This window comes from Malaclemys terrapin, chromosome 23 (genome assembly GCF_027887155.1).
Source record: "Malaclemys terrapin pileata isolate rMalTer1 chromosome 23, rMalTer1.hap1, whole genome shotgun sequence".
In the NCBI taxonomy this organism is placed as follows: domain Eukaryota; kingdom Metazoa; phylum Chordata; order Testudines; family Emydidae; genus Malaclemys; species Malaclemys terrapin.
Window position 1 is genome coordinate 4246933 of NC_071527.1, and position 26935 is coordinate 4273867.

At 44.0% G+C, this 26935-nt stretch overlaps 2 protein-coding genes across 5 annotated transcripts in view; one reads left to right on the top strand and one right to left on the bottom strand.

Annotated features, from left to right (window-relative positions):
- Nucleotides 1-295: 295 nt before the first annotated feature.
- On the top strand, nucleotides 296-2230 carry HIGD1C (HIG1 hypoxia inducible domain family member 1C). The gene is made up of 3 exons (XM_054013231.1): nucleotides 296-389; nucleotides 1586-1720; nucleotides 2156-2230. The coding sequence occupies exons 1-3, from the start codon at nucleotides 296-298 to the stop codon at nucleotides 2218-2220; spliced, it is 294 nt and encodes a 97-aa protein (XP_053869206.1). The 3' UTR covers nucleotides 2221-2230.
- Nucleotides 2231-4351: 2121 nt separating this feature from the next.
- SLC11A2 (solute carrier family 11 member 2) overlaps nucleotides 4352-26935 on the bottom strand; it is a 35541-nt gene continuing 12957 nt past the window's right edge. For 3 of the 4 annotated variants that reach the window (XM_054013255.1, XM_054013252.1, XM_054013253.1), the window contains 15 exons: nucleotides 25274-25410; nucleotides 24105-24230; nucleotides 23286-23405; nucleotides 20927-21033; nucleotides 20235-20305; nucleotides 20025-20092; nucleotides 19117-19272; nucleotides 17694-17852; nucleotides 16796-16882; nucleotides 16390-16509; nucleotides 15917-16066; nucleotides 14507-14580; nucleotides 13616-13769; nucleotides 12778-12831; nucleotides 4352-6277 (listed from right to left, as the gene is read on the bottom strand). In XM_054013255.1, coding sequence (XP_053869230.1) covers nucleotides 6200-6277; nucleotides 12778-12831; nucleotides 13616-13769; nucleotides 14507-14580; nucleotides 15917-16066; nucleotides 16390-16509; nucleotides 16796-16882; nucleotides 17694-17852; nucleotides 19117-19272; nucleotides 20025-20092; nucleotides 20235-20305; nucleotides 20927-21033; nucleotides 23286-23405; nucleotides 24105-24230; nucleotides 25274-25410 — 1661 coding nt within the window. In that variant the 3' untranslated portion in view covers nucleotides 4352-6199. The remainder of the gene's footprint in view (nucleotides 6278-12777; nucleotides 12832-13615; nucleotides 13770-14506; nucleotides 14581-15916; nucleotides 16067-16389; nucleotides 16510-16795; nucleotides 16883-17693; nucleotides 17853-19116; nucleotides 19273-20024; nucleotides 20093-20234; nucleotides 20306-20926; nucleotides 21034-23285; nucleotides 23406-24104; nucleotides 24231-25273; nucleotides 25411-26935) is intronic. The other variant, XM_054013251.1, reaches the window with a different exon arrangement.

Below are 26935 nucleotides of genomic sequence, written 5' to 3' on the forward strand. Positions count from 1 at the left end.
GTATAAGTGACAAACTTCACCCAGCCCAATTGCAATGCCAAAATAAAACCCTTAACAGGGAACCAGAGGGCCTCTAAAATGAGATTAAGCAGGCGATGATATTGCATTAAGTGAATGACAGCTAGAAAAAGGGAATCTGCTTACGACCAAGATCAGTTTGCAAGTTAGCTGCTCTGACACCTGGGAGTCTCATAAGTAAGAGGTGCGTTAGTAAATAAAACGCTGGAGAACAGAGAAGGAAAGCATCTCTGGACTTGAATTGTCAGACCTGTTCTCTTGTTTTCAGAGGTGAGAAATGTCTTCTGATGATCGCTGGTCTGCGGAGGAAGAGGACAGTCAAGTATCTAAACTGACACGGAAAGCTAGAGACTCTCCATTTGTTCCTGTAGGTGAGTTGACTCTTTCTGTGCATACAGAGTGCTATGGACAGGGTTTTATTGTAATAATTCTGCCCTGTTTTTCCTTAGAAATAATCTCTTCGGCTAGTAATGGAGGTTAATGGATTTTTTCCAGAAAACTAAAATGTACACCGGTTAAACGTGGAACAGCAAAATTGATAGCGTGAAAAGGTTTTTCTCCTTCCACTGTCAACTGATGTACACCATTACTCTATTGTCATACTAGGATGGCCAGAGTAGAGTATAGATTTATTGCAAAAGTTACTGTTACTTTAGCAGTAGTCTGATGGAAGCCTGTTATAACCTTCATTTAAAAGGTGTCTTTACTGTAATTGTGCAGCTTCCTATAGTACCTTCTACATGGGGGTTCTTCCCTCAGAAACAGAGCTTTACCGGTTTCCATATTCACACACCATTGAATCAGACCTTCCTTTAAAAACCAATATATTAAGTGAGATGAGTCACATCCAGAATACTAGGTTTTCAGGAACTGTGCAGACCTGGAAAGGCACAGAGAAGCCTGGCCAAGTTTCATCCATCAAACTTCATTAGGCTTCCCTAACATTTAGCAGCAACAGCAGGATTGTCAGAACAGAAGCTCTTCTAAACCTTAAAGTGATTTGGATGTACCAGACTAAATGAACACAGGCTAATCTGTATACACTGTTGTCAATTTAGCAGGTTGCAAGGACACGGCTTGCTTTTTTGCAGCGTGTGTGTGTGGGGGGTTGTAATTGAAAGATAAAAGAATAATTTAGTTATTCAATTTATATACCAAATAACAAAAGTAATTGAAAGTGATTTACAGGCCCTGACAACTTCAAAAGCAAAAAAGGCAGAGATAAAATTAAACCCTCTAGTTGATACTTCCTTCCCTACTTCAGGGAGAAAAAAAGTCAGATAATACGAGAGTGGATATGGCTACACTAGATGGTTTTGGGAACAAAACCACCATTTTCTGGTACAGAAAGTTGGATGCTTTGTTCAAACAGCATGTCTAATTTAGCATTTGGTAAACACGACTTTTTTAGGTCAGAAGGAGCAGATTCTGCAAACCCTTAATATGCTGATTCTTCACCCTATGCACTGTTTGTATTTAGAGTAATTTATCTGACATTCTTTAAGCCAAAGTTACATTTTCTGGTTCTACACATTTATTGAACTTCACCCTCCTTCTGAATGCATAGGGATGGCAGGCTTTGTTGCTGTTGTGGGCTATGGTCTCTACAAGCTAAAACACAGAGGAGATCAGAAAATGTCAGTCCATCTCATTCACATGAGAGTTGCAGCACAAGGCTTTGTCGTAGGAGCAATAACAATAGGTAAGATACTGATTTGTGCAGAAACCTTTTCAAGATACCTTTTTGGTAGCTGAGCCCTTTCCTGGGGGGCGGATGGGGCAGTCTTCTGCCCGCATAGTAGTGGCCTACTCAGAGGGTGCTTGACTTACCTCTACTTTCAGCAAGTACTCTCCCATTTCAAAGCTACCAGCTATATCTTCTGTAAATCACTATAGTTCATGATTCATGATATAACAATTCAAATTGGGATTTATTGGACCATTTAATATCCAGCTGTTACCTCCTTGCACCACTTATTTTTTAGGATATTTAGAGAAGACATTTTTACTGCTAAATAATGTTACCTGTGCTAGTTTGCAGACGTTAACTTAAATGAAAAGAAGCAAAACTGTTTGCATGAACTCTCTTTCATATGAAAACCACCAATAGATAACAGTATCTGCTCTCTTTTGTTAGGTGTTCTCTTCTCTATGTATAAGGATTACGTTAAACCTCAGTTCAAGAATGGGGCCAAAAAGTGAACCAACTTCATAGGAGCAAGCAGGAGAGGAAAGCATATGTTCAGTATTAATTATTTAGAATTTCTATGTGTAAACACTAAGAATTTTAAGTAATAATCACCAGGACTTCTGTTAGCTCTGCCATTGAACGGCTGCTCTATGCTAAAGCCAACTGTTGGGATCAATACCTAAACTCACAATATCCATGTCTATGATGCTAGAGGCAATGACTGACAGCACAGTCAGTACCAATGTTTCAGCAATCCCTGCCAGCTAGAGTACTGTGCAAGGAGGAGAATTGTTATCTGGGGCAGAGGCAGCCATCTACCTACATCAAGCTCAGAATGCCGCAGTGCATCCTAGTTAGGAAAGAGGGCTACAATATGGAAAGAGCATTGCAAGATTGTTCTTTGGGGTTGGCAGTAGACCGTTAACAGAAGTCCTGAGTAGTCCAATGTCTTGTACCATTGCTGGTTGTTTAAATGGTTCGTGCTAATATATTATATTAGCTGTTTATTGATGCTATTTTATTTATTAAATCTTTATATATAGGGTAACCCACTTGGTTACAATAAAATACTCATGTTTCAACTTGCTGAAGCCAATAGTTATAGCTACAATAACTAGATTTTGAACAGGTGCTCACTATGAAATACTGGGTCACTGCTCTTTGGCCTGTTGCATATTTCACGTCATTGCTATCGAGACCATCACCTGCCGGACATATCTGGTTTAACAAAGATGCTCTCTAAACCACAGCAGTGATTAACTTGATGCAAGTAATGAGATTACAACAAGAGCCTCTTCCTTCCAACTAAAGCAACAGTGTTTGCAAACAAAAGCTCTGGCAGCTATTTAAGAACTCCCCAGAGATAACACACATGTTAGAGGGACTCCTGGTTCAGGTACTGTACAGGGTGAGACTTGCCTGCCACTGAAAGATGCAACAAATTACAGTTAGCACCAACTGGGGTAGAGACCAAGGCTAGAGGCAGCCTGCCTCTAAAGGTAATCAGCTGAGGGGGGGAACTATTCCTCAGCCGTAAACCCAGATCCTTAGTGTCCCTTGTATGTAGCTACAGCAGCAAGCAGAAGCCCACTAGGCCACTTGCTAGATGCCTAATCCACATTGGTCAAGGTAACATTGTAATGGGATTTACTAAAAACAAAAGCAAGTACCACCTGCAACAGACTTAGGCTATGTCTACACTACAGACCTTACAGCGGCATAGCTGTACCGCTTGTAAGGTCTCCTGTGTAGCTGCGCTTTGCCAGCAGGAGAGAGCTTTTCTGCTGGCATAATTAAACCACCTACAATGAGCGGCATTAGCTATGTTGGCAGGAGAGCCTCTCCTGCTGACATAGCGCTGCCCACACCAGCACTTTTGCCGGTGAAACTGATGTCGGTCAGCGGTGTGTGGTTTTCCTTCTTCACACTCCTGACCAACAAAAGTGGTAGTCAAGTATCAGAGGGGTAGCTGTGTTAGGCTTAAAGGTGCCACAGGGCCCTCTGTTGCTTTTTACAGATTCAGATTAACAGAAGTATTGGAGCATAAGCTTTCGTGGGTGAATGCCCACTTCATCAGACGCAAGGGAAGCCGCGGCCAGCACATCCCTCGCCCGCGCCGCTTCTCGCCGCCCCCATTGGCCCGGGACGGCGAACCGCGGGCCAGTGGGGGCCGCGATCAACCAAACCTGCCACGTCAGCAGGTAAATAAACTGGCCCGGCCCGCCAGGGGAGCTGTGTGCCAAACATTGCCAACCCCTGGTGTAAACAAAGCTTTAGTGTGAGAAAAAGAATATCTGAGTATGACTCTTTTTGCAAAAACATTTACAGCACGTGTTTATACTTTTCCACATTAACTGGTGGAAACTTGGACACCATTGCCCATGCTACACTTCAATCCAAACTTTAGGGTCTCACTACAGTTTGGAGCCAGAGAATATCCTCTGGTGTACTGCATTCAGTACTCACACTGGTAGCGTTTTACTTCCCTCGCATGTAATAGCTACGAGTTTTTGCAGTTGTTCACACTGTACAGTCTGTTCTTGTACAGAAAACAGCCAGTGAAAGTTATTAACTTTCTGGGTCATCTGACCTGAAGAATATCAGCATTATTTCTTAAGCAAGTGAAGCCTAAACAGAAAAAGCTAAAGCGAATTTGACACATTTATTTGACAGTCTAGACTTCCATCAGGTTCATCACAAGTCAAAGTGTAATCAATATCTTTAATAAATGAGTGCCAAATACACAGGGATAGAAATGCTTCATTGGTAAGAGATTTAATTAAAAAACAGAAGTAAGATGCCTCAGAACGGAGCCCACATAGACATATATAAAAATATAATTCAGGGTATCTTCCATTTGAAGGCAGTTCCTGCCTCAGGGTTCTTAGCACAACTGCAAAAGATTTATTCTTTAAAAAAAAAACAAAAAAAAACAAAAGACACTTGCCCACCCAGAATATCATGGCCTCAAGCTTTGAGTTTGGAACCATCCAATTCTCAGAAATTATCCTAATCATTCAAGACTTCTTGAAATGGTATGAAAATGCAAAGCTCATGTTCAATTCCATCTGTGTAAAGCTAGTCCCAGGAAAAGTTAACCCCATTCGGTGGGGGTTGGTTGGCTTAAGACAAGAGGCCACATTTCACCTATAGATGGAAGCTGCTGTGTAACTGCACATGGATTTATTCCGTTACATTTATGGCTGGAAGAACTACATGAAGAAATTTTGAAGTTCCCTCTTCAGGACTTAGTAGTTAACAGGCACTTTTCATGGTGAGCACTCTTAATAGAGCGGTGTCCACTCCTATAACTGTATAGACAGATACTTAAATCAAGGATTCTATAGATCCCTACCTCTGATGTCAGGAGTAAAACCTAAACTTGCATTGCCTCTACAAATTGTTTGTATTTTGAAATTGAGAATTAAGCACTTCAACGCACTGTCGGTCAAATAAAAGCTGGGATGTGATGACAAAGAAAACAAAGTTAGACTGAATGCACAAAGATACAGCTCTTTGTGTCCTCCCATTCCAGTTACACTGTAGTTACCATTTCCTACGCAGCAGTCAGCAATGTAGTTGTGGGGGGCAAGGCAAGTACCTGAAATAAAATCCTAGAGCGGCTCAGTATTGGAGAACTGGCCAGATGCTTAGAAAAGGTGGGCAGGGAAGTGAGGATTGCCACGCTCTTGGAGTAGGAGACCTCTTCAGATAGCCACAGTGGAGGCTAGAGAGGTTTGAGATGATAGGACTCATTGCTATAGTAACTGAGCACCTAAGTACCTGGACAGATAGGGAGGGCGTTTTTAGACAGAAGGGAGCAGAAATGGAAGAGCATGCCCAGAACATAATCTGCATTTGACAGACGCCTTGTACGCTTCTTCCTTAGGCTCCAATGGATTTGCACTTCAGAATCTGCCCATCCTTTTGAGTTAATTATTTCTCATTGTGTAGTCTCCTTAGTGTACTTCATAAATGAGATCATTCAAAATCAAATGTAAAATCTTAACATTACTCATTTGGACAATCTTCCAAAACTTGGAAAACATGTTAGTGTCCCATCATTTAACTGACCTAAGAAACACCAAGCAGAATAAGTTTAGATCTAAATCAATAAGATATTCAAATATCTATAATTTACTACCCAAATAATTTACAATTAAAAAAAGGATTAAAGAAAATATTTTGAGTACCTAAAGATAAGACAAACCCATAGGGTATGTGATACTATGAACTGGTTTGACTCTGGCTCTTCATTGGTCCTGTGAGAACCTTCATAGCTGATGTCAAGTGCAACGTCTGTTGATTCCATCTGACACTCCTCTGCAGATGTCAGTTTTATCCTGTGCTCCTTCTCGGAGGAAATCTTTCCGTCATTCATGATGCTTGACCATACCTGTTTCTGAACTAACCATAAGTAAGGAAAATCCTTTTCTGCAGCACAAAGGGGCTTCAAAATTGTTTTTGTTCTTGCTACTGCAGTTCAGGGAATCATCTAGTCACAATTGAGTCTGCATCGACATTGTTCAGAAGGAAGAGTTCAGGGTGAGTAGCAAGTCCCAGCTGATACTAGAGAAGGCAAAGAAGAAAATTAGGGAAACCACTTTGAAACAGAAGCCAAAGACAGTGAAATCAAGGGTGATTAGGTTAAAGTCACTAAACAGAGGGTTTTATGCTTTGACTTTCTTCAGCCTAAAACTTTAAGTCATGGATCAATGCTTCAAATCCTGAAATAACACAGAAACATCTTATTTTGTTCAGACAATGAGTTTCATAGGACTTGTACAACCCAGAAGTGCAAGCTGCCTGGCCTGGCGTCCATGTAGAGAATAATCCTCCAGGGCAGGTAGTAATTGAGACAACTGCATGCCACAGGCACAGAGGCATGACCAAGACCAAGTTCTTTTCCAGCAGTTAAGTGCTAGTCTCTCTGAACTGCTACATACGCTGCAGTTTTATTTCACTAAGGGCTTGCCTACACCCTGATTTAGTGCACAGCAAGCCAGGGTGTTTGAAACAGCAGTACGTCAAAGCACACTATGGAATTTTTAGTGCGTGGAAGCAGTTAGTGCCATGTAGACAAGCCCTTAGGAACTGGTACTGCCAGAAGGCCAAGTAGCTCCAAGCCACACAGTACAGTAGAACCTCAGAGTTACGAACACCAGAGTTATGAACTGACCGGTCAACCACACCCCTCATTTGGAACCGGAAGTACACAATCAAGCAGTAGCAGAGACAAAAAAAAGCAAATACACTACAGCAGTGGTCCAAAACCTTTTCCGTGTGGTGGGCGCTGGACCGAGGACTGTGGCTGCCGGACAAGCAGCCGCTGAGAAGTGGCAACGTCAAGAAGCGTCGCCACCGAAATGCAGCGTCATCAAGAGGCGTCGCCGCCGAATTGCCGCCGATTTCTTGATGCTGCCGCTTCTCGGTGGCATTTTGGCGGCTGCTTGTCCGGCGGCCAGTAAGCGGGCACACATAAATGCCCCAGCGGGAGCCATGGCGCACGCGGGCACTGCATTGGGGACCCCTGCAGTACAGTACTGTGTTAAATATAAACTACTAAAAAAAGGGCAAAGTTAAAAAAAATATTTGACAAAATAAGGGAACTGTTTGTGATTGTTTAATTTAAATTAAGATGGTTAAAAGCAGCATTTTTCTTTTTCATAGTAAAGTTTCAATTCTTTATTAAGACAATATTCAGCTGTAAGCTTTTGAAAGAACCATAACATTTAGTTCAACTTACAAAAATGTCAGAGTTACGAACAACCTCCATTCCCGAGGTGTTCGTAACTCTGAGGTTCTACTGTAGCTCATAAGGCCTTCTAAATCATAATCTGATAAGTAAGAATCGTACTTAACTAGATAACTGATTCTTTGGTCCTGCCACTTTCATTATATAAAATAAAATCCAAATTTTGTGAGGCTGTTAGATGTTAAAACCAAAGCATTAAATCAATTTTTATTCTTTAATCAGCAGCAGTAAATCTGATTTATGTTATAAATATGATAAATACTGTACCACAATTAAGTGATTTATTAAAGTTATTTTGATTAATCTGAAGGAGTGTCATTGAAAGATTGAAGCAACATGCAGCTGATTAAAAAACAAAGGTGATTCATCCACTAGAACAGACAGGAGACAGATTTTTCCGTCTTTCCATGCTGATTATCACTTATTACAGTAGATCTTGTACATTAATTACCTACTAGATTATTAGCAGTAGGGTCACAGAGTGTGATCCAACAGGAAAACCCAATCTCCACTTATCAGAACATGGGATTCACCCATTTCAAGTAGTGTGAATTCGTTACAGAAAGTTTAGTTAAGCTAACAGTGGATGTTGTTTCAGTGCAACAGGTTCTCTCTGCCAGGGTGCACTCTCAATTAGCCAATGATAATAACCAGTTATTTATCTTGTATCTGGACAGGCTTCAGTCACTAGTGGCCAGCCAAAGAATATGCTGCTATGCTCTAGGACCCAAGAGTTACATCTTTATAAAATCCTGTTTTGAATCCAGTTTATGTTTCAGCTGCAGTAGTTTGAGGACTCTCTTTAAAAGGGATTTGAGTCTGATTTACAAGTTAGCTTACGAGAGCAATGGCTGTCCATAAGTTTTTATTTAATGGACACAATACTTCACATCGATACATATTACAAAAACATGCAAGGGACACAGATGCAATATCCCATTACTGTTTCTGTTGGGGGGAATTAAGGACGGTATCTTTCTCCGTTATAATTTCCTGTTACATCAACATGCAAGTTTAATTGATTCCACATATATAGAAGATAAAGTTATTCTCCTCTGTGAAGATTAAGTTCATGCTTAATTATTCAAAATTTGTTTAAAAATTCAGTTGTTAGAAATCAAAAGGCAAGACAAGAGTTTTCAATGGACTGAAACTTACCAAAAGTGTTTCTTACACGGTAGAAACAAAGAAACTAAGTAGGTATTAATTTAATTAAAGGCCTGTAGCGAACTTACAAAATTCAGTGTTTCCTCTAAGAGAAATAAATAATATGCATTACTTACAGCTTCCAGTTCACTTAAAGCAGGTAGGGAAAGCTTGTAATAAAAAAACGGGAAAGAAAGTTCCCCTATCACATAGTAACACAAAGATCAATTTCTGAACAGAAGCAAAGGTTCAGGTTTGTTTAAGAAAAAAGAATGGCGTGTGCAATGTCTGCTTCTATCAGAATTCCCTCCCAACTCCCAAATAGATTTTAAGGCCAGAATGGGACCATTATATCACCATGCCTGAACTCCTGAATAAGATCATTCCTATTCCAACTTAGCAGAGTTAATCCCCTATTAAGGTTGTTCCTGGCCAAAACATGTTGGCATTTGATTAAATGGTCTTAATGTAGAATGGTAAGTTTGTCTTCCAAATAGAGCCACCCAAAGACACCTATAAAAATGCTCAACTGAACCCTAGCAAGAATTATATTCAGGTAGTCAGGTTGCACAAGCTAATAGCATATCAATCCTTTGCTATTGCTGGGAGCAGAAGCACTCAATGCTGCCCTGAAGGGAGCGGAGAATATCAAGGCAAGATAGCTTCTTGGTTGAATGTCTTATACGAACAAGGACTGTCGTGACAATTTCTGGCAACAGCAGTTAGTGAGAAGTTACTATGCACAGCATGGAGAGAGTTAGTATAGAAAATTTTTCACTTTTACTAAGGTTTGCATGCAATCTAATGTACAGGGCCAATAACTCTACAGCATCTCAATCATTTGGGCAGCAATACGAGTTTCTTTTAAAGCAACAGACTGGGTGTCGCAATTAAAAAAAAGGACCCAAGAAACCAAGTTGAAAAAGTGTCTATTCTTTTAATTGAAAATGTAGTGCATACAAATTGATTCATGCTCAATTAAAAAAAAAAAATAAGTTTCACAATGAATAGAATAGAAGCTAAATTATACCAGGCTAAGAGGACTTTATACAGACGTTCCTGCATATAGCGGTGATTTTGATATACAGTTCGCATCAAATCCAACAGTGACAGTCATACATGTTCACAGTGGTCATGCATTTTTGACACTTTTACAAACCAGAAATTTTTAAAAAATGCATGAAAGTCTAAGGCATAAAAATTAAACTACAGGAACTTATAAGTGAATGAAGGCAGCTAGATTCAACCCTAACAGCAGTTCTAGATCATAAACGTGCCTTTGGTTAGACAGTCTATAGAATTTTACTGCCAAAGGAAGACAGATTAACACACAAGTCAGCAGAATTAGTATAAGACTACAAACCCTGGCAGTAAGTAGGATGCATACTCAGGATTTCTAGCTGGAATTTTGAACTAAAACGCTAAGTGAAGTCATTTTTTTCTTTATATCAAGCATTAATACTTAAGTCAAGTATGTTTTGTCAGTTATCTTGACTAAGAGTAAATTAGCCAACTTTGTAGGCTTAGTCAAAACGATCATTAAAAAAGATTAGCAGCTTTAATTTTTGCCATCCCAAATTCATCGTGTCTCTTGCTCATAGTTACAGCCTTCCTAACCAAATTTATGAAACCAACTCATTTATGCACTTGGGAGTTATATTCTTTCCTGTATGTCTGCACTTATCATCATAACAGGAGCCGCACATGTAGGTGTTCTTTACTACTATTGGAAACCGTGAGGTTTATACTTTACTCTAGCAATTTGAGACTATGGGCTGGACTCTCCATTGTCCAACACCTTATGTAGTCTAGGGCAAAGCAGTTGTAAACTTTTACTGTTCTGATTCAGTAGCATTTTAACCTCAGTGCAAAGTGGATATAATGGACTATGGCAAGTCGCAGGGCAATGGGAGAATCTGGCTGTATGCCTTTGCTTTGGCAAGACAGCAATTGTAACATTCAGTATCTATTTCTGACTGCTACAACGGATAAGAATATGGAAGTGGTCAAGCCTGAACTAAACTCAATGTTCTCACACGACCCAGTGAGAACCACATGCCATTTCCATACAGGAAAATATTTAAAGGTATTCTCCACACTTACTCTGGACATATCTTTTACCTCCCATCGACATGATGGATGTCCCTTACAGTCTGAAGTTTGTCCAAACAAGAGGCATTACTATAAAAAGAAAAAGCTACCATTCCCTTGTGAAATCTGTCTCTCCAACCCTCCGAAAGCCATGGATAACCCCCTTTATCTGCACAGAAGAATCACCTCTCTTGTGATGAACATGATAAACACTAAGACAATGAATTACCTGAGAAAACCTTGTCTCCAATTAGAACTACAGAAACTAAGCTTGAAAACATACCTACATTAGCCATTCTCAATAAAATATTTCCACTTAAAAAAAAATAGGACTAATTTTAGTGATCAGGAGAGTGGAGGACTAATAGCATGGGTTAAGTCAGGCAAAGGAAGGGGAGATGCTGTGCAACCCACACAGATCTTCCAGGGGACCCCAATCCTGTATCTTGTAATACCCTGGCTATTCCAGTCCCTAGCCTCTGTTGAGCAGACCGCAATCATGCCATGCTTTTGGTAGGTTCACACAGAGGGATTGAGAAGTCCTTTCGAAGCCACTTTCACTTGTGACCCATGTCAGGATTTGAACCCAGTTCTCTTTAAAAGGTGAAAAAACTAATGCACAAACTAAAATTCAGTACAGATCAAAATATCTGATGGGCCCATAAGATGACGGACAGAATTGAGATCAGTTGAATTCTTGTGAAAATACCTATCAAAATACCTCAACGCAAACACAAATGCTTACACACAGAGTTATCAGCTAAAACTTTTATCAAGTAGTAACAGAAGAAAAATCTTACTCAATAAGATCCAGGACTTCAGTTTCCCTACAGGTTCGCTTTACAGGATCCACTCATGAACACACGTCCCCCCCCCCCGCCCCCTCCCCTAAAAACCACAGTATATCCCCAAGGATATAACCACTTAATTCATGATAAAATTAGGACAAAATGTGCAGTCTTTTCCCAAACAGAGAAAAGGAATGCATGTTTCTCACTGTGACCTTTGCAATACTAGATTTAAGACTGCCTTGGGAGGTGGGAAAAGCAGGAAGTACAATGGGGAAAGTATAAAGGGCCAGACTGGAAGTGAAAGTAAGTACGTTTAAAAAAAATTAAGACCCAAATCATGAAGGCTTTTAGCATTCTGTTACGTTACACTCCATGAGTCATGATACAGGAAATTGCAGAAGATACAGAGAAAATTTCTATTAATGCCATACATACAAAATAATTCACAGAATCATAAACAACCTGTAAACACTGATTTATTTTTTACCCTTGCTGATCACCAGAATCACATACCAGGTAGGAAAAAAATATGACAACTCTAATGCTTAGACTTCTAGTGTTTATGGGCTAGGATTTCTCCAACACAATTCCCACCTCCGGGAACGAATTTCTGCACCCCATATTCATTCTGATTAACTGTAACCAGTAACTATTTTCTAATGAAATAACCAAGTCAATTTGCGATTATGGAATACAATTGAATTCTGATCTGTGGAGGTAGATTGCATCACTTAGCGTCACAGACTTTACACGCTGCTTGTCTAATTGTGAGAAGGAGGATTAATACTTCAGATACTGTCCAAGCAGTTTGATTTCTGTTTAGCAGCTTGTATTACAGATTCACTGGAAGACTTCAGAGACAGAGAACTAGCTAAATGGACGTGTCATTTTGGAACACAGAGTGTCTCTTTGCCAGGCTGGTAAGCTAGTTAGTGTCTGGATAATTGGAAAGTTACATGCAGTTCCTACATTGCAAAGCAGACATCTATTCCAGCAGCAACATAACATTATGTTTGTGATTAGAGGGGGTCAGCAAGGAAACTTACTCATCTCTTTAGTTATCTTAGTAACACAATATTTCCCAGTACGTACATCTGAGCTTTTATACAACAAACTTACACAAGTATTTTCCGTGCAAATTGCACATACGTTTGGATATGTTCACACAGTAAACCATAGAAACGCACTGGCTCTGATGGCTACCTGCTGTGTGCAGACAGACCCAGTGTTTAGTTAATTTGAGTGACAGGCGGTTCTTCAGTAAGCCCTGTTCTAGTGACGCTTACCGTTTGCCCACAGGCCAGGAAGGAGATCCCAAGAGCAATCAGACACAGCCAGCTCTGGAATTAAAGAAGGAGTGGGCTGTGAGAAACATTGCTGCAAGTTACTATCTTTTTAGCAGCTGCACTTTAATGAATGGAAACATGGAGGGATTACTAGATGCTATTTTTCAGTAATTACTCAAAAGTCAAGTTACCAAATCTCTTCATAATGAGTTCTACAGAGAACGTTAAGGATGTTAAAGCACATTAAGCCTGCTGAGATGGTGAAAGCCATTCAATAGATTGTTGAGCATGGTTATAAGCCGTTCTAAACTTTGACACACTTTTCTCAATAAGTAGAAACTTGGAGATACAGGAGCAGTCACAGGAAGGAAAGTCAAACTGCATGTTGACAGACTCTCCCCTCCCCCTCCCCTTTTTTTTTTTTAAACAAATGCATAATTGTCCCCTCTTACCATTTGAATACACACAAACAGATCTGGAATTTTGCATGATTCAGGTGGTCTCCCCCCATCAGACTATTAGATGAGTCATAAAAGGAACTGGATGGAAGGTAAGAAGTTGCAAGGAGTAGAGCACAGAACTGAGTGGCGCTTGAAAGCTTGAACGTGTCTTGACTTATGGGAAACTGAGGCACATATCTGAAATTATGCACCTGGCGGATGGCGCGGATTAGCGTTTGTAAGAGTTCTATGGTTTATTAAATAAAAGTTCCCAGCTCCTGGGAAAGCAAGTTCATTTTCTCAGTCCTGCCTACAAGCTGCCTCAGCCCAATAATCACCGGAATCACAATTTTATACACCAATGGTCTTGCCAAAGAGCGTGGAAGAACAATACTTACCAAATATGCTACAAAGCACAGGTAGGCAACACAGACAACAGCTGCAACCACGTACAAGGCAAGGTGTCCCAGTGCGGTGACATAGACCGCCACAAAATACATGTTAATGGAGCAGACAATGAGAATGAGCACACCGCCAGCGATCTTCCAGCCTCTGAAAGGGAAGCCAAAAGAAACGGGATTACGGGGGCATTTGGGAGAGAGGGATGTTCCTATTTGCCCTGGTGTTTGGAGGGAACACTTCTTGTAACGTAAATGCCGAGACTCTGAAAATGTAGTCACCAGAATAGAAACTTTCGTTGACCTGCAATGACTCTTTTCTAATAGGGTTGCTACTTTTAGACTAAAAACACAGACTAGAAAAAGGGACAAGAAAAGAGGTCAAGACAGCGCTCAGGAAGCAATAAACACACACCTGTTTCTAGAAGTGACATATTGGGCACCACTCCAAGGAGAGTGAGTTGTCAAACAGGTCTTGGGGAGACTGGGCTATGTATAAGAAGCTTAAAAGCAGAACTACTCTAATACTGTTTGGGGAATAAAAACAATTCACACGTTTTCGTGAACAGTTAGCCCTGTACTGAAGGAGGAAGAAAGGCCTAGTGGTTGCGGTGCCAGCTTGGACTTGGGAGACTTGGTTCTTCTACTTTGCCACAAAATTCCCATGTGACCTTGGGCAAGTCACTTGGCCTCTCAATTCCCCATATGTAAAATGGGGATAAAACTCCCCTCCCTCAGAGGGTGTTGCGAGGATAAATACATTAAAGGTTGTGCTCAGATATCACATTTATTGGGACCAAGCACCCAAGATAGATATCCATATCCAGGGCTAAATCAAATGGTTTTAAAATCAGGAAACTGTCAGGTGGGTGGGATTCTTTTCATACTTACAGTCCATTGGCGAAGTCATTCATCACAGGATGCAGGCTGGTGAATGTGAGGACTGGGATTAAAGCAAAGGGAAGCTGGAATAAGGCAACAAGATGCAGGAGATTAGGGCTGGGACTTTGTTCGCATTAAAACAAAACAAAACAAAAAAAACACACACACACACCCAAACTTTTCCCTTTAGCTTTCGAAAGTGTGTCATCTAAGATCTCTCATGGCTAGGAATAGGAAACAGTTTAAAGCCACAGCTGGTGCTTTCCCACCTCCCCTCAACCGAGAGATTCTTCAGTGAAAGAATCCAGAAGTGTTTATAGAAGCAAGACCCCACAGTATTTTTCCTCCTCTCTCTGTAGTCCAGCTGAACTAGGAGTTATTTTCTATGCTGGGATATGGGCTGTATCACTCTGGAGTGCGAGGAGCAAGTTTCAGACAAGAACCATCAGAAGCTGAAGTTCTTCTACTCTGAGCACTTAATTTGGCAGTTCCCATTCCTCATTTTACAACAGGAACAAGGCACCATAAATACATATCTAGGTCGTTGCAGAGCTGGAAACTCGAGGAGAACTGGACCAGCCAGGAAACTTATTTACATTTAAAAGTCATAAAAAATAACGAGGTATAAATGTAACCCTGTTTAAATATGGTTCTTGCTCTTTGTAAATATTCAAGTGGTGCTCAAATAATTCAGTAAGAGGCATAGAAGAGCCTAGAAGTAACTTATCTGTTCTATAACGCAGGGGTTCTCAACCTTTTGCTTTCTGAGGCCCTCCCACCATGCTATAGAAACTCCATGGCCCAGCTGTGCCACAACAATTGTTTTTTCTGCATATAAAAGCCAGGGCCGGTGTTAGGGGGTAGCAAGCAGGGCCATTGCCCAGGGCCCCACGCCACAGGGGGCACTCGGAAGCTAAGTTGCTCAGACTTTGGCTTCAACCCCAGGTGGTGGGGCTTGGTGCCCCAGGCTGCAGTCCCATGCAGCAGGACTTCGGCTTTCTGCCCTGCGCCCCTAGCGAGTCTAACGCTGGCCATGCTTGGCGGACCCCCTGAAATCTGCTCACAGCCCCCTAGGGGGCCCCGGACCCCTGGTTGAGAACCACTGCTGTAACCAATGTTGGCCACAGTCCACAAGCATCTACAGATCAGGGGCAGATCCTAAATTCACTGCTGCTGGAAAACCCAATTCTGATGGCAGCTGCTGCTATTTACAGGTCCCTCCTGCTCCCCTCCATATTTGAGCTCTCTGCACTCAGGACCCAGCTTACAGAAATGTTCATAAGTGGGCCAACAGAAGGCCCTAAAGCCAACACTAGTAGTGACTAAGAGGTTGGTTCGGAACGAGGAGTTACTAATAGCTAATGCTTAGACATGACTCTCCAAGGAATAGTCCCGTGCTGCGAGTGCACAGCTGCTCACCTGTAAGCTCTGAAGAACGTTCAAGAAGTCATTCATCCCAGTCAGGTGTTCAACGTCTTGAAAAATGGCAACCAGCAGAGTTGGAGTGATGGCAATGGAGCGGGTCAAAATCACTCGAGCAAAACGTGACCACTTCAGATTGAGGAATCCCTTCGGGGAGAGAAACGGAAGAGCTGCTGTTGCAACAAACCAACATTCCACAGAGTTAAACTGCAACAGGGGGAAGGGGAATGATCTACTACAGGGTGAGTTTTTTCTCTTAAAGAAACCTGAGTTAGGTTGGACTTTTCCAAAGGGAATTGGGGACCTAAGAGTTTGGTACATGGGTCAATAGCAGGAAAGTCTGATCCTTCAGCAAACTACATGACCAGGAAAGGAAACTAGGCCTCCACTGACCATCTCAACTTCAGGGGATTACAAGGAGAAGGGGGGGAAACACAGCCATAAGCTGGCACAGCTGTAGAGTCACATACCTCCATGACAAACTGCCCAGAGTAGGTCCCAGTCATTGTTGAACTCTGACCTGCAGCAAGAATCCCAACTGCCCAGATATAAAGAGCAGCAGGCCCAAAGTAGCATCCCAGAACAACCCCCTGAAACACAGAAGGTTTCCAGTCACGAGGTGTTAAATCCTAGATTTAAATGCTCAGTCAAAAGCAGAGTTCTTGGAGCCAGCTGCTCCGCCAGACTGACCACGGGCCTAGACAGGAAGGAACGCTGTTCTGTTCCAACAGGACAGCTCTTATAGTCTTATAGGTTCAAGCCTTGAATAGTCTCCATTTATTCAGAAGCAGCAGCTGCATATAACTCAGGCAAGGATGTTAAGGGGGATCATTCAGATAAGACCACCCTGCCTGACCTCACTATAAAGCCACTCACCCCTTTGTAGATATCCACTTCCAAGGTTTCGTTGTTATTTGGAAAGAGTCCGGCATGGGGGCTGCTGCTGTTTGTGCAGACTTTGTACTAGAAGAGGACAAGACAGTTTAGGAAGTTTCATTTTTGTAAACAGATTTCAGAGAGCAGAAACCACGGCTGGTAGAGTTTGGGGTGGAGGCGCTGGGCAGATGAAATGCATTAGCATTAATGTGTTGGGTGCATCTTGCAGGCTAGGGCGAGATCAGATAATATAATAATAAATAATAATAATTAATGGAGATATCCCATCTCCTAGAACTGGAAGGGACCTTGAAAGGTCATCGAGTCCAGCCCCCTGCCTTCACTAGCAGGACCAAGTACTGATTTTTGCCTCAGATCCCTAAGTGGCCCCCTCAAGGATTGAACTCACAACCCTGGGTTTAGCAGGCCAATGCTCCAACCACTGAGCTATCCCCCCTACATTTTACACTGCCTGCCAGGGCAGTGTAGAAGAGAATCAGGCCCTCTGTGTTTGAAACACTTAGGCCCACTGTTAACACAGTAGCTATTATTAACCCAGGTGCACAGCGTGTGTCTACACTGCAGCTGGGAGGTGCGACTCAAGTATGCACAGACATACCTGATCTAACTTTGATCTAACCAGCAGCGAAGCTGTGGCAGCATGGGCGGTGGTAGCCCCGAGTAGGTACCCGGGGTCCCAGGTGAGCAGGGCTAGCTATGCTGCTGACTGCCTGCCTGGGCTTCATTGCTATTGTTACTCGAGCTAGGGTACGCCAACATGTGCTGAAATCACACCTCCCGACTACAGTGTCGACATACCCACCGTGTATATGACTCCCAGTAATCCAGAATCACCACAACACACGTGCACAACTCCCAACAAACCCCAGAGACTCACCACTTGTTCATTAGTCTTCCCAAAAAAAGCTTCAGCAAAGACAGAGACGACGAAGACGTTAATGAGGAAGGAGACAAAGAGGGCAACGCAGGACTCTATGAAGAAATACTTATTGGCTTCTTGCACCTCCTTCTTGTCTGCACGATTCACCTGCCTCGACTGGAGAGAAAGCGTTTAAAGACAATTATGAGAGAGTATTTTAGAACCTCTAGTCGATGGAACCAGCTGTATCTCCAACAGGTGATGCCTCTGGATTTCTACTGAACTTTGGCCAGAATATGTCTATCCTGTCTGACAGCAAATACTAAGAGCTGAGCCCTGCTCACGACTGGATCCCTCTTTAGGCCTTACAAACAGCAGTCAACAGCATGAGACATTAGACACCAGCTGGCCAAGAGTAGCTGCTAATGCAACAACGCTGTGGGGTGCATACAATGAGCAAAGGGGCCTGGTTTGAAGAAGCGGGGCTGTGGCTGGCCACATTCACACAAGCACCCATCCACAGGATGCACTAGCAACACCACCTGTTTGAGCACTTTGCTCCGGCAGACTGGATTTCCCCATGGTCAACTGCAGCTCCAAATGAAATCTCACCATACTGGACATGCTTTCCAGCTTACCCTGGCACCCAGGGGCTGCTCAGCCTTCTGCTGGGATGCTGGGATGTGCCCCAAGATAAAGGAGCTAGTAAATTAAGGGACGGTATCAGCCTGAGCGCTAAACATATGCTGCTGTGGGGAGGGGGAAAGAGAAAAAAGCCCATCTTGTTTGCAGGACAGACTGATGGCCTTCAGCTTTAAAATTAGCCTGGGTTTGTCATCTTGTCCCCAGTAGAATCAAATATGGATGAATCCCACAAGGCAGAGAGACTGGGAAACACTGTTCAGATGTCTGAAATATGGTTTAAGGGGTTTGCCAAGTGTTCATTTAGACCCCAGGTTCTGTCACGCAAACACATAGTTAACGCGTGTTCAGCCAATTTATTCAATTTACCCTATTACGTAAGAGATACCGTATTTCTTTATCAGGTGCACATGGCATATTCTAATTCTGAAAACTTACATAGCACAGTTACCATCAGAATCAGCTTACTGAACTGATTCCAAAGTATGGAGAGTTCTCCGCAAAGGCTACGGGAACTGCTACTATAGAGGGGATTTTCAAAGGCGCTCAGCATCGGCATTCGCTTGTCGGAGGTAAAACTCCCACTGACTTTGGACTAACTCTGCAGTCACTCAAATCAATGGGAGTTTTGCTACGGACTTCCTTGACGTCACCCACTCTGAAAAGGGCAGTCACAGCTATTCAAACATACCAGGCCTTGCAAGGCGCTTTCCTCTCAACCCTCACGATCACATTCTAAAGTCTCATTGTACTTCTGAAGAGCAAACCAGAAGGAACACAGGACTCGCCCCTCTCTTACCTTGACTAAAGCAGAATGCAGGTACATGTTGTGTGGCATGATGACCGCTCCCACGATCCCCACAGCTTGTTCTAGCTGGGGGGTACCGCACTTGTCACAGTAAGGCATAAACATCCCCTTCAGCAGCTTTCCCTGGTCCGGTTTTACTGTAACATACTGCACACAGACACAAGAGAGCCACTAGTACCTCTGGATTGGCAGCGTTCACACAGTTGCTTAGATGGCCAACTTGAAAGGCCCCAAATTTGCCCCACCTAAAAATTGCAGTAATTTGGTAATAGCTCCCCCCTTTAAAAAACTCAGATATTGGTTACCCACTAGCACTGAAAGAGGAGTGTTGTACACCCCCTGGTAGCTTTTTGGAGGCAGATAAACAGCTAACAATTCTTGGGCAGGTCTAACCTTCTAGACCAGTGCCAACCAGCTTTGAGCCAGGAAGCAAATAGAACCCCAGGGCAGTTAAAGTGCCGCAAAAAAAAAAAAAAAACTCTAGGAGAGCATTAAAGCATGTGTTTTAGAACTAGTCTAAAATTTTCCAATGAAACCGCTTTCCATGGAAAATTTGGGTTTTTTGAACCAGAATCTTTTGGTTTTTGACTAAAAACTCAAAAAGCTGCATGGGAAAAACTTTTTTTTTTTTTTTTTTGGGGGGGGGGAGGATATCAGCTCTGATATGCTTAATTTTAAGCCCTGGCTTAAAGTGCTTTCCAGAATTGGGGTCACGGGCAAAGGAGACTTCACGAGGGCCTGGCAGAAGAAGACAAAAATCAGAGGAAGTAATTAGATTGTCTGGTTTCTAAAACGTTTGAGAGGAGAGAATGAAGACACAAGTTCGACAGAAAGAAGGGGGAGAGGGAGTGTCACTCTAATTGCTAAGTAAAGCTCCAAGACGTTCAAGTGAGAATTACCTCATATCCGAACGTAAGCGCCATGATGGTAATAAGAAAGCCAAAAAATGCTTCCAGTTTTCGCAAGCCTGTGGAAGAAACATGCCATTAACAAGTTTTGGAGGACACGTCTCAGGCATAATGTTGAGGGGGCAGCTGTCAGATTTAATCTGTTACATGTACTTTCATGGGACATTAAAAATAATTAAAAGGAAAAAAAAAGGAATTTACCATACTTGTCCAAGAAGAGAAACATGAAAGTGTCAGCAATGGTTATGAGCACTCCACCCCACAAAGGGACTCTGCAACAGAACAACAGGGCTTAGTTTGAATAGTGCTTTTACCAGCTCTTCTAGCCATGTCAGTCCAAGCTTCCCTATATTCCGGGCAGGGATCATGGCCACTTTTTGTGTGCTGTTATTGAACACTTATCTCAAGGTTTTATTTGTAATCTGACAAGCTGCTTGGTTACTTTGGGCATGAGACTAAGCCTGTTTTCTACATAAACAGTTCAGATAAGAGTTCCACCTTAAGCCATGCCTACATTTCTCTGCACAGCAAGCCATGGTAAGGTTCTGGTTTAACATGAGGTCTAAAAGCCAAGGGGAAGCTTATTACAGTTCTACAATGTGTCACATCAGCAATGGCTGGTGCCAATTGTGGGCTCAGACATGCCCATTTTATTTAAAAGCCTTTAATCTCAAAATACTTTTTATGTAATACACAATACAAAGAGGGAAGCTCATACCCTGCTGAGCAGAACAGGGCAGTGATCTGCTAAGATTCTCAACTACAGGAAATAAAACAGTCCTTTTTGGCACAAAGTGTGTTGTTTTCTAATGGGATATGGGCAGCTGATAAACACTAGAGATGGAGAATGACATTCATTTCCTGTTTCTCTCAAGCGATAAAAGCCAACTTACTTCCCAGCAGACAAGAGGTTTATCGCGATCGCTGAGCCAATAACTTCTTGCATGTCCGACCCAATGATAGCGAGTTCAATCATCAGCCACAACATAATTCGAGGGACCTAGATACAAACACTGAGCTTCAGATACTTGGAATTAAAACCAGAAATAACGAATAGACTATTACAGGGGGAAGTTTCTTTTCCCCAACTTCCTGCCAGACTTATGTGGGTTTAGGAAACCCATCTTCTCTTTCAGCACAGAAGTCAACGGAAGACACCCATGACTTCAGTATATACTGGATCAGGCCTTTACATTGCTAACACGAGTTTTGAAGACCTTCTGCGCTGCAACTTTTACAGTTTATTTTCTGCTCCTTGCTCAGTTTGGATCGTGAAACTAGACAGATGTGTTTACTGCAGCACATGAGCGGCAAGACTGGCAGGTGTGCATTGGTGACAGGTTTAAATCAACACCCCAAAATGCCTTCCCAACAGAAATGTAATCAAGTTGTCGTGACTTTTCTTATGAGGGATTAATGGGGGGGGGAGGGGAGGGGTTTTTAAATGGACAACCCAACCTTATGGCCTTGATTGTCTGACTTAGTCCCTTCAAACTGGTTTGTGTAAGATTACTGGAAATACTGGTTAAGGGGAGATCCATGTTTTCCACTGGATGGCTTTACTCATTTTCAGCTGAACAGTAAGTCATAACCGTAAGCTTACACAACCATGAGCATTTCCTCAACAGCCAACGGTAATGCACGTTCTTTCTTCATAACCCCCCGTGCTAGTTTTAAATCTCTCCAGTCATTTGAAGAGGAAACCCGATTCAGTGGTTCGAACAGGGGACTAGGGAGTCAGGACACTCCTGGTTCTATGCCTGACTCCGCCAATTTTGTGAGACGACAGGAGAATCATTCAACGTCTGTGCCCCAGTCTCTCCCTTCTAGATGGGAACAATACCACCAACCTCATGGTAGGCAGGCATGCTGTGAGGTTTCATGTTTGGAAAGTACATCAGCACCCTCAAACATGTGTGCAAAGTTGTATTATAAAGCCTATATCAAAGGAAGCTAGCGTGTGCCAGATCTAGAGACTTTGTTAGTGCTAAATCTGGGGTAACATTAGCACTTGTTTGCCAAGTATCAGAACGGCAGGGTTTGTGTGCTTTCAACGACAGGCCATTGCAGAAGTCAATCCCGAAATCCTCAGCTACATGGGCATTGTGCAAAAGTGAACTTCACAAGTCTATTTTTTAGAAATAAAACACCACCGTTAGAGGCGGATTTAACATATGCTGATCAATAGTAACATTCACATGAACCACAAGAGGGGTGTGGACTGCCTGAGACAGCGAGTCACAAACTGACACATACCCACAAGATCCTCAGTTTAGAAATTGGAGTAAGACCAATGTAAACTCAGCAAGGGCATTTAAACTACTGTTATCCCTTTAGAGGATGCACTGAATCCACCCTTGGGCTTCATGTCTAATCTTTCCTTTCATCCCCCAGCCACTGCCCAGCAACAATCCACCTTTCAGACTAGTCACTGGGAAGCCAAGGGTGCTTTTACACACACACACACACACACACACACACACACACACACACACACACCTCTCCCCACCAAGGCAAGGCTTTTCTTTGAACCCATGGTGCTTTGCTGTACAAAAGGAAGAGTTGTCACACACACAATGAAGGGCTTTGGAGATGGACCGTGTCTCTACTGACCCTTATTGCTTTGCATGCAGAAGAGCAAGAACTCTTTCCCTAAAGAGATGTATTTGGCTCTTACTTCGGTATAACTTAAATCGCTCAAGGGTTTGGAAAAACCACCCCCTGAGTGACGTAAGTTACACTAACCTAAGTGCTGGTGTGGACAGCACTATGTTGGTGGAAGAAGTTCTCCCATTGGCTTAATTACTCCAACTCCCCGAGTGGTGGTAGCTAAGCGACGGGAAAGCTCTCTCTCATTGGAACAGAGACTCTGCACTAGCAGTGCTATCGGTACAGCTGTGCCACTGTAGCGATTCTAGTGTAGACTAGCTCTCAGACAAAGGAGGAAGCGCCATTCACACCAGTTTTGAACCAACAGTGGAGACCAAAAGAGGTGTCACCTGTACCATCCCCAAGCCCTTCAGTTCAGAACCATTTTGAAGGCACTGTCTGGAAGTGGAGGCTCCATGTCTGCTCTTTCCCCCCCTCTCAGCCCTTCCTGGAATTTCAATTCCTCAACATTCCTGGGTCCCAGCCATTCAGAAAGCTTTATTTCAGTGACATGACTAAGATCTCAGATCTCTAAGCAGCCCAGTGCACGGGAACAGCATCCAGAGTCACTATTTCGAATCTAAAGACCTTTAAGTCCCCCACCTTTTGATACTGCCGGTTACACATTTCTGCAAGGTGCAGTCCTGTCACCACTCCCAGCCTTGCTGCCAGACGCTGCAGGAGGAGACCAATGATCGTGGCGAGCAGCAGAACCCAAAGCAGCTGAAAGAGATGCAACAACGCGAGGTAAGTAACCTTGAGTAATGAGATGCTTCGGAGGCAGATGAACAAGCCAGGACTTGCACTGGAGAACGTCTGGGTCTCCTGATGTTATAGTTCCCTCCACAGGCCTTCTTATTAATAGGAGCCAGGAACACAGTCGATCCATTTGGAAGTGCAGTCCTGTTGAGATTCCATGCTTGGTTTTATAAGCCTGGCACTGACATATACAAGGGGTTGCATGCAAATAAACCTGCAAGCCATTTTGTTGCCCGGTTTCACTCTCAGGTATACTGCAAGCCTAAGATCTGCTAAACTAGGGGTGGGCAAACTTTTTCTCCTGAGGGCCACATCAGGGTTCCGAAACTGTATGGAGGGCCGGGTAGGGAAGGCTGTGCCTCCCCAAACAGCCTGGCCCCGCCCCCTATCCACCCCCTCCCACTTCCTGCCCCCCCCCAGAGCCCCTAACCCATCCAAGAGGGTAACTTCCAAGCAACGCAGGAAGCAGACCTTTAGACCCCTTGCAGTAGGGAGTTTGGCCAAACCTTTCAGCACAACAGCACTGATGAGGCCTTTGGCACTTAGCCCAACACTGGTTCAGCGCCTTCATCCGGCAGCTGCGCTAGGCACCTGCTAGGAGAGGTGGTGGGCCTGGAAGTACAGCATAAAATTGCGTCACAGTTTGGAAAGCTTCACACTGACCTTAAACCCTGCGACAGCGCCTGACTGTAAATCCGACTCGATGTTGCCTGGATCCAGGTAGGCGATGCTCATGAGAAAACCTGGCCCTGTGAAGGCCCAGAGTTTGCGGAAGCTAAACCATGAGTGCTTTAAAATGGAAGAGAAGATTGAGACGTTAAGACTCCGCTCTGCACCAAAGATTGGCATTGATTCCAAACAAAACAGAGCACAGCCTCCAGGAACCGGCCCATTTTTAAGACAAAAAAAAAATTGGTAAGAGGGGCATACAAGCTTTTTTAGCTACCAGCGAAACAACCAACCCCTGGCAAGATCTCTTCATTCTCTTATCAATCTCTCTTTATTTTGAATTCCAAAGTGCAGCCCTTCTTTATTTTGAGACCTTCAGGGTCACCAGCACTTTAGCTGGGGGAGGAGATCAAGCTAACTTTGCATACGATCCTCTGACAAGTGCTGGCTTGCCTGCTCTTTACAGAGAAGACAGCAACTGCATCCCATACAGAGCTCCTTGTGAAGGGCATATGGCTCAGCCATTATGCTGGTGGGCCCAGCTTAGCACGGAAACAGCTATCCTGACTTGCTTTTCTTGGTAAGAGCAAAGCCAATTTCCACCTGGGAATCACACGCTAGACGTCTCTCCAATCTTTAGCAGAAGCAGAAACTGCTGTCCTGGGAAACATAACTAAAGACAGCAATGTGGCTCTGGGGTGAGTGCTACGCCCATCCTCATTAGGAGTGTGCATTCACTTGAAACAGACAAATGCTTTGAAGGTTCTGTAAAAGTCTGCCAACCTGGATAGAGGCAGCAGGAGCAGTGTTTGCTGACCTGTTTACTCTGAATGCAGCAATAGCCATGTGGGTAACTGGCATCCACAGCAGGTAGTGAACCTGGCAGTCACTTGCTTTGTGTTAGTTTGCTGACAGTCACTCATTTTGTTTTAGTTGGGTCACTGAATCCCATGCAAGCACGGCAGACACCTCATCCCCTTCTCAACATAGCTCTCCATAGTTAGAAACAAGCAGCCAGCTCTCCTACCCAATGCCTCAATTTAAACTGAAAAGGGACCCAGCGCCCACAAAGGGAAACAAGTCATCTAGGTAACTACCACTTCTATTAAAGCCATTTCCCCACCAAGGTGAGCTTGCTAAGTCTGGGGCCCAGCCACACTGACCTTTTCATCTTCAGGGATAGGGATCTTCTCATCAAAGTAGGTGGTGAATGGTTCATCATTGGACTCCGGAGACTCCTGCGGGACTGGGCTGCTGTAGACCGTGCTGATGACCTCCTCATGGTCTTCAGAGACATCTTCTGGATTTACAAAAAGCCACGTGTAAAACAAGGGAGGAGTCACTGTGCTGAAATGATGCTAGGAACGTGGCCAGTTTAAAATGGAACTTGCAAGTGCCATAGGCAAAGCAGAAAGCGAATGTTCTAGCCCCACTGCCATCCCTTGCCAGGATTGGTGGGTAGGCGGTTTTGGGTTTTTTTCAAACACCTGGACGAATGAAACGTGTGGAGCAGCAAATCCACATGAAGAAGCTACTGCAATGAGACTGGGTTCTCCAGCTCTCGTGTTCACATGCGAGCGAGGCAAGTTTATTTTTTATTTCAAATATTAAGCTGCCTGCCCAAGCTCTCGGCACCTTAACAAATCATTACCAATAGAATAAATGAAATTACTACTTCGCTGCTGCTGGGATTTCGCAGTAAGTGCAACTCAGGTGGCCCAACACCTATAGGTACTCCCCTTCCACTCCTTCATTTTAACAAACCTTAGCCCGGTCCAAAAACCCAACCATCTTTTGCCTCATGCCTGGAAGTTCAGTTTAAGCCCCTAGAACAGAGGTGGGCAAACTACGGCCCGTGGGCCACATCCAGCCCGCGGGGCTGTCCTGCCCGGCCCCTGAGCTCCCGGCCGGCCCCAGCCCCTCCCCCACAGCCTCAGCTCGCTGTGCTGGCAGTGCAGGGGTGTGGCTGGCTCCGCCGGGTGGCACAGCTCAGGGGTGAACACAGGGTGCCCCGACAGGGCCCCCCAACAGGGGGCCCCAGGGCCGGGCACTCGGGCAGCTCAGCACCGGCACACCCCCCGTGGGGGGGGAGGGGCTGCACTGCGGGGGCAGGGGAGCAGGCGGGCGGTGCGGGTGGCAGAAGCATGGGGAACGCAGGCAGAGGACTCAGGTGGAGCACCGGGCGGCCGCGCAGCTGGACGGAGAGAAGCGGCGCTTTGAAGGGGAAACCGCTGCTTCTCTCCGGCTGCCTCTGCTCGTCCTGAGTCCCCCGCCCATGTTCACAGGGCCACATTCCGAAAGGGGCTGGCGGAGGGGTGGGGGGAGGGTGGAAAAGGGGTGAGGTCCTGGGGGGCGGTTAGGGGCAGGGGGTCTCGGGAGGGGGAGGTTAGGGGACAAGGAGCAGGGGGGGTTGGATGGGTTGGGGGTTCTGAGGGGGCAGTCAGGGGGCAGGAAGTGGGAAGGGGCAGATAGGGGACAGCCAGGCTGTTTGGGGGGGGCACAGACTTCCCTACCTGGCCCTCCATACAGTTTCACAATCCAGATGTTGCCCACCCCTGCCCTAGAAGATGCTGCTAATGCACTGAATTCAGCCTCAGGAAGGCACAATGCACAGTTTTTTAGATCTTTGGAAGGAGTAAGAGACATTAAAGGAGACTAGAGGATCATTTTCCTGACTCCCAAGATCCGAGGGAGAGCACACAGCAGACATTCAGTTGTGCTGAACTCTCTGGACAGTATCTAATTTTAGGCTCTAAATCAGGTAAACGGGATCAGTCCCGTGACAGAATTACAACTCCCAACAACTTTGACATCAAGTCCTTTAA

Excerpts from the sequence above, each read along its gene's own strand:
- HIGD1C (XM_054013231.1), top strand. The coding sequence starts at position 296 with ATGTCTTCTGATGATCGCTGGTCTGCGGAGGAAGAGGACAGTCAAGTA. Across the intron at positions 390-1,585 it reads CTCTCCATTTGTTCCTGTAG|GGATGGCAGGCTTTGTTGCT; the intron begins GTGAGTTGACTC and ends CTGAATGCATAG. Across the intron at positions 1,721-2,155 it reads CGTAGGAGCAATAACAATAG|GTGTTCTCTTCTCTATGTAT; the intron begins GTAAGATACTGA and ends CTCTTTTGTTAG.